This window comes from Nannobrachium achirus, assembly GCF_963921795.1.
Source record: "Nannobrachium achirus genome assembly, chromosome: 10".
NCBI classification, from domain to species: domain Eukaryota; kingdom Metazoa; phylum Chordata; class Actinopteri; order Myctophiformes; family Myctophidae; genus Nannobrachium; species Nannobrachium achirus.
The window spans coordinates 46,435,756-46,443,074 of NC_137819.1; the positions used below are offsets into that span (position 1 = coordinate 46,435,756).

Here is a 7,319-nt window from a genome sequence, read left to right on the forward strand (position 1 = left end):
TCCAGGTGAACCCTGGATGCGGCGTGACCCCGCGTCGGGGACCACGGGGAGGAGACCCCCCACCCGTCCCCGGCCCCAAGATTGAGTGGCTGGCGTTTTATTAGGGCGGTTGATTGGTGAATTTCCTTTGAATAAATTGCATTTGATATGTTTAGGGGACGAGGGCGAAATTTGCATTCCGAGGATTGATACTCTCGACCCGGTCACAGGGTAATGGGTAAACCCACCGCCCCCAAATTGAGCCCCCAGACCCCTTAAAAAACATTTAGTCCCTCTCGCCTGCTGAAAGGGAATATTTAAAAGACAAAAATGGTAAAAATGTGTGTGTGGGTGAGATTTAGTTTAATATATAACTAATATAGCAGAATATTTATTCTTTTACACAATCTTGCAGATTATAGAGAGCGCTGAGACGAACTTCAATGTATTTCAGTGCTATTTGAAGAAAAGATAGGCATATAGTTGAAAAAAATGTACAAAGAAAGCGGCAGCTCCCAATTCGATACTAAAATGATAGAACTTATGCATTAGGCCTGAAAAGGCCCGTAGATAACGCGCTGTGCTAAAAACGTCACACAGTAAAGACTATATCGCAAAACACAATGTTCATTATAGTTTAAGTTTAGACCAGACTGAAAATATTGTTTTAATGTGTCTAAACTTTGTTATCTGAACACATATGAGAAATACAACTAGGCTACATGAGTCCTGCTTTTCGCTCAACAAGCGTAATCGCTCAGTTTGGTATTCTTTGGAACAAGGTTGTCTATTAGAAGAAATGAAACAACACTGCATTTCGATGTAAGAAAGCGAAATTAATAAATAATCTGCTAATTGTTAAAATTAATGCGAAAAGAAACACACAAGAACACACACACAAAAAAATGTAGGTCAACTTTTATTATAGGCCTTAATCATATTTACACACTGTAGAACAAGGCTTATTATGTAGAATACATAGCACCGGGCAGAGGTAGGCCTAATGACAAAATGCTAAAAAGAAATAACAATGGAGTAGAAGCCTATTATAGCGGGCGCCACTTTCGAATCGACGTTTCTTTCTTGTTGTTTTAGGCTACTTTAAAGCTGATATTTGGCTTATGAATCCCTTTGTCATAGTAATCATGACTCGGATGTTAAGATTAGATTGTCACACCTACAGCAAACAAATATGTATGTTTTGTTTAATTTTTTTAAACCTTTAATATGTTTGCGGTTATAATCCGTGTCACTTGGTGTGTGTGAATGTTATGCACGTCTAAAATACCCAGTGTATATGGTGTACCATGTACAGTACACACTTCTGAAGAGAAACATGATGTTAAGTTCTATATTTTTATTTATTCTTTTTTGTGGGTCATCGTCGTCACTTGCCACTATAGCTTGCCAGGGCAGAAAAGTTGCTGTGCATATAGACCTTTATTTGAGGGATTTCACTTTGTTTCCCCCCCAGTCGTTGGACCTATACAAATATGTGTTATAGTTGTCTCATACTCAAGTGAAATGCTGCAGCTGTTGTTAGATTTCATGTTTCTAAGTGACCATGCCCAATAATTCAGACAGCTTGTTCAGTGCGCACGTGCTTCATGCTTTGTGGGTGTCGAGTGGTGCAGGGGGTCCAACGCATGCATAAAAACGAAACGAGGTTTCATCCCAGTACCTTTTTTGTTATTTCGAGATTTGGCCACGTGTTGGTGACAAAAAACGGTTAATAGCGAACATTTAGCTCATCTTGAATGCAGAGGAGATATTTAACGAAACGAGGTTTCATCCCAGTACCTTTTTTGTTATTTCGAGATTTGGCCACGTGTTGGTGACAAAAAACGGTTAATAGCGAACATTTAGCTCATCTTGAATGCAGAGGAGATATTTTACTCGCCCGTCTGGGCTCCATATAGACAAGAGACCTTGTGAAAGCCATATGCAATCTGTCACTATCGTCACAGCACTTCTCTGATAATCTAAATTTACAGTAAACTGTCAGCATGATATATATATTGCTTAAGTAGACCTTCACTTCACAGTATACCCTTGGAAAAGGAATAGCACGCTTGAAGGTACACGTATTTAAACCTATACGATAAAATCTGAAATAGCCTTAGGCCTACGATTTCTGTTTCTGGATAATTGTCTCCAATTATGTATAGTCAATTACTAAGATAGTGCGGCCTTATTTCCACTTTCCAGCACCAGTTCTTTTCAGAGATGCAACTTTTTAATCCAAGCATTTCTGAATTAGATTAACTTTCATTTTCCTATTTTTTGGTTTGTTCAAGAACATTCAAGTGGACTCTTGTAACAACGGTGTGATATTAATGGGACTGATTCATTTATTTTTATGACATTTTAGTTGGGTACATAAACAGCCATGGTGGGAGAGGTTCTGTTAGTAAACTATTCCTAGTTGGGAATTTTCTGAGCTTTGTCTACGCAGGCCTTTGCTATACAGCTACAAGTAGAATGACCTGTAAAAACAGATAACCGTCATTCACGCTAGGATAGCTCACTGTAAGTGGATAATAGCCGAGCTGACCTGGCCCATATTTATACAGGCAATATATAATACATTGGCAGTCGACTGTAAATTTAGATATCATGTGAAGTCGTCTTACCGTGGACATTACGTTGATATATTGGCGTTCAGGTGGTCTCACGGCTATAAGGATATGGCTACACGTGGATACTGCTATGGCAGAGCTGTCCACTGTCATTCTCGATCAGTTTTGACGCAAGATTTAGGTCTACCTGCCCTATAGGCTACTTACAGCAAATGTCGACTTCATGGTGTCAAGATTTGAAAAGTGCTGATTGTATTGCTGCATAAATAGCTCTGATTAATAAACCCAACAACGATTCTAAAATCCGTCCATTCGGCCAGTGCGCGTCAGCTATACAGTACATCCTCAAGATAGAGACAGCTCCCACGTCTTGTTTGGATGACCGAAACAGAAGTGAAGCGAGTTTAGGTATATGATAATGCAAATTGATGCAATGCGTCCATCTGCAGTCTGTTTATTGCTGTTTATAGCCAAGATCACCCGCTCACATTTAGCTTCACTATGGAAGCAGGCTACACCTCGACGAATGACTTTTTCAAATGGCTTAAGGGGTTTTGCACTTTAAAAAAAACACTCTTTCGGGACCTTCCTGGGTGTTGACCCACGCTAAGTGCTCCCCCACATCACCAGAGTTGAACAAACCCTGGAAAACTGAAGTCCAAGGCCGAGGGGTGAACTTCAGGTCACTGCGTCTAACAGATATGAAAATGTAGCCTCTTTGCAGAAGGGCACGCCTTGTTGTTTAACAAAGACTGTCAATGCCCAAGATTAATCAGAAACAAAATGGAAACGGTGTCACTTTGGGGTCAGGCAGAAGTTATTTCTGTTTAGGGGAGCGAATAGAATAGGGGAGAGAAAAAAAAGGGGGGGAAAGGAAAGCTTTCAATATTTCCGAAGTTTGGCCTCTTTCACGATGCCTGGGCCTTCTTTAGATGGACAATTGCGGACAAATTCTGAAGGACTGCTGGTGATTTCGGGGAGCTGTACAGTGCTGTGCCTCGGATTTGTCCTGTAGCAGCCGTATAGGGAGGTGCAGAGGAAACGGGTCGTAGGGATGGCTTTTGGTGAGGCTCTGATGATGGCACAGAAGGAATACGGTCAGAGGATGCTATTTTGCTCTGTTCTCTTTTTTTTTTGCCTTTCTTTAGTTGTGGTGGGAGAATGATGTGTAGGCCTATGAATGGGATAGTTCTATGCTGTTTATTACGCCATTATTATTGTTATTACTTTTGTTTGTGTTGCTATAATTAGTGGTAGTATTTTAATTATTACTGTGGGGTTTCCCTAAATATGACATTTGAGTGAGGTTAATGTTCTGCCGACACACTGTTGCTACTTGCTAGTATTTGCCTGGCCGTTGTTTACAGTAGTAGACTGGTGCAATAGGAAGAGCGAGAATCTTTCTCTGAACTGTATTTCTATTTAAAATTGTATGACATGACATGGTTGCCTTTGAAAAGGTCTTGTAAAGTTTATTTGATATATGTCTGCATACATTTGGTGATATACATTTTGTATATTTAGAAGGAAAACTGAATTGATTTAATTTACCTCCCTCGTAGTAGACACTTTGTTAAATGCTTTTTATAGCTACTTTATACTGTGTCGTTGGTCATTGCTTTTGCAAAATGTGTGGCTGGAAAATATTTGTTCATTGTTTGGCCGGCTTCTGGGTAGCAGTTTGCAGTTGTAATTGGAAAGAAAGTTATCGATACAGTCCCTTTCCACTTCAGTACGCTGTAACACACTACATTGTGTTTGTTTTCACAAGGAGAAAGGCGCGAGACCTCGCCATCACACACCCTCGAACGTTTTATAAGTTATGAAATGGCAATGTGTGACCAAACACAATTCAAAAGTCTTTGTTATGCTTAAGGGATCTGGAAAAAAGAGAATTTAGGATTTTTAGATATATTTGGGCCTCATGGACAGACAATAGACTGATGTGGTTTCATTTGTTAATAGAGTTGGTTTGGGTCGTTATTAATTAAGGTTTTATTGATGGTCAATATGCTCGGCACAACTTGATCCAATACGGCTTGCTTTATATTCTGTGATACTTTCAATATGCCACAGGTACATTCATATGCAAGCGTTTTCTCTGTTTTGTATGGTTTATGAGTGTATTTTTAAGTAATTCCAGTAACCAATATTCACGTTGTTTGCCACCCCCTTCAGTCCTTTGTTTCTATAGAATCTGTATTCTTTCAGGGGTTGAATTTGATGCATCATTGTCATCTCTTTTTCAGAGGATGATGATTTTAGGAGGAAATTATAGCCTGTTTGCAGTAACCTCGCCTACATAAGTTTGATCCATGCAGTAAACAAGTTTCTTGATTGGGTTTTCTTTATATACTCTGATTTAATAAGGAAAACACCAACGTAAGCTAGTCCGAGCAATTTTCGTTGTGCCAATGCCATGCTTTCCATTGGTTCCTGTTTACATGATGCCCACAGGAGACACTGTGATTGGTGGCGGTTTCCACGTGACCAGACAACTTTGTACATTTGACAGGGAGTAGGAGGGTTTTGTGGAGATCAGAAAAACGACAGCGCGATAAAAATTAGTATTGTTGCACTTCACAAATTAATGACCATGAGTTCCTACTTGATAAACTCGAACTATATCGAACCTTCCTTTCCTCCATGCGACGAATATCAACAGAGCGGATACATCCCTGCCCCTGCTGATTACTACGAACGGCCAAAAGACACGGGCTTTCCCCACCACGACGACGCATCCTACCCGAGGTCAAACTACACAGAACCGAGCTACGATTACGGTAATGTCCCGTCGAACGGACTCGACGATTTCACCGACGGGCATCACGCACAGCCCCAGCCCGTTCCACAGAACCACGGTCCTCGTCTCGCCGCGGCTCCGGAGAGTGGCGCAGGGGCGAATGCCAGCAAAGACTGCAGCCACGCCAGTGAGGCATATCCCGGCATACCGAAGGGCAAGGAGCCGGTGGTTTATCCCTGGATGAAAAAGGTCCACGTTAGCACAAGTGAGTAATCGTCACAGTTAAATAGTAGAACCACTGAGAAACAACCATTGGAACATACGCAAGCCCATTGAGGCAGCACTAGTAGCACCCCTTACAACAGCAATTTACGGCTATTGAGCAGCAGGGTCGGTAATTAAGGACCCTCGTAAATTTTATTGCCTGTGTTCGTCTGCCGGGGCCATGCGCCTTTGTTGCTTTTTAACCCAAACTACCTCCACGACTGGACCCAAGCCAAACTGTAATATCCAACCCCGCTGTTTGGTTAATCATTTCTAAGCTTGATTTGTCCCTTGATGCGAGCGCCTGTACACATGGCATCTCCAAATTGAGGTCGTTTCCCGCAACAGAAATGACACGGAAAACGATTCAAACATTGCGACATTATAATACCCCCAAAAGAAAAGATGAGGGGGGAAAACGCCTTTATGCTTTTACATTCTTTTTAATGTGTCCATAGTGGAGAATCGGCGGTTTAGTGTGGATCGAACGCCATTAGTCTCACGTAACACCTGCTTGCTTGCATCTGTATTGCTTTTTCAGTCAGTGCCAGTTACAATGGAATAGGAGTGCCCAAGAGGTCCCGCACTGCCTACACCCGCCAGCAGGCTCTCGAGCTCGAGAAAGAATTCCACTTCAATAGGTATCTGACCCGACGCCGGCGCGTGGAAATCGCCCACACCATGTGCCTGTCCGAGCGCCAGGTGAAGATATGGTTCCAGAACCGGAGGATGAAGTGGAAGAAGGACCACAAGTTGCCCAACACCAAGATCCGCTCCTCCAGCTCGGCCTCGTCCGCGACCTCGGGAGCCCCAGTACAGCAAATCAAAACAGGCCAGCAGCTCGTTCCCACGCCGTGCGTCGCGAGCCTATAGTGCATGAGACCCGCGCAAAAGCCTCCCCTCCTAAAAACCCAACACAGACTGAGAATGACAAAATAACACAAGTGGAATTTTGTGGACCGTTTTCTTCAGTATGTTACACATGGTGTTATCCCGTCTCCCACCCATCACCCCGCCTTTGGCCACTACTGGGCCGCTCGCGTTCTCTGCAACCCCTTCGCCCTCACAAGTCCACCCCATGTCTCCGTCTGTCCACTCCCTCTGCATATAAGCTTGAAAATCACCTCTAATTGCCCGAGAAGGCAACTGAAATGTATATGTATTTGTTTATAATTATGAGAGAAGGATAACGCACATTCAAGACGTATAGGACCTGGATCATAATGTATCATTATTACAGAAAAAAAGAAAAGAAATGTAAATGGGGTGAGAGTAAGTGGGAAGTCATTTTTCTATGTCCTCTATGATTTTTTTTTATTATAATTATTATTGCTCATGGAAAGTTCTAATATACTTGAAAGATATTTAGAGAAGCTCTAGGTGCCCTTTAGAAAAGCAACCAGCTGTTTTTGTTTAGGGCATCACGTTCAGAGTAACACAATGTAGTTTGTGTGTATGAATGGGTTGGTATACTGTTGAATGTAGTCCGGGTGACTTTCACATCTAATGTACATAGACAAATCATAGCAAAGGCACAATAAGGAAACACATTTCGTCAAGTAGAAATATGTCTGTTCGTGTTGTAGGCTGTACATTTTGATTTGTGATAGTGCGTCTTATGTGGTGTTGTGTTCTTAACTGTGAATATTTGTGTGTTGTCTAAAATGGACGTTGTAATGTAGGCTAGTCAGTGTAGACCTAAAGGTGTTCTTGTGAAATAAATATGTACTTCAATTATATGGTTGATATATGAC

The 7,319-nt window shown here is 41.9% G+C and overlaps 1 protein-coding gene across 1 annotated transcript; it reads left to right on the plus strand.

Moving 5' to 3' along the window:
- Positions 1-5,148: 5,148 nt before the first annotated feature.
- On the plus strand, positions 5,149-6,921 carry hoxa4a (homeobox A4a; the record flags this gene model as incomplete). Its single annotated transcript, XM_080734795.1, has 2 exons — positions 5,149-5,566; positions 6,107-6,921. 2 exons carry the CDS (start codon positions 5,149-5,151, stop codon positions 6,436-6,438), a joined length of 750 nt encoding a protein of 249 aa, XP_080590921.1. The 3' UTR covers positions 6,439-6,921.
- Positions 6,922-7,319: the final 398 nt, after the last annotated feature.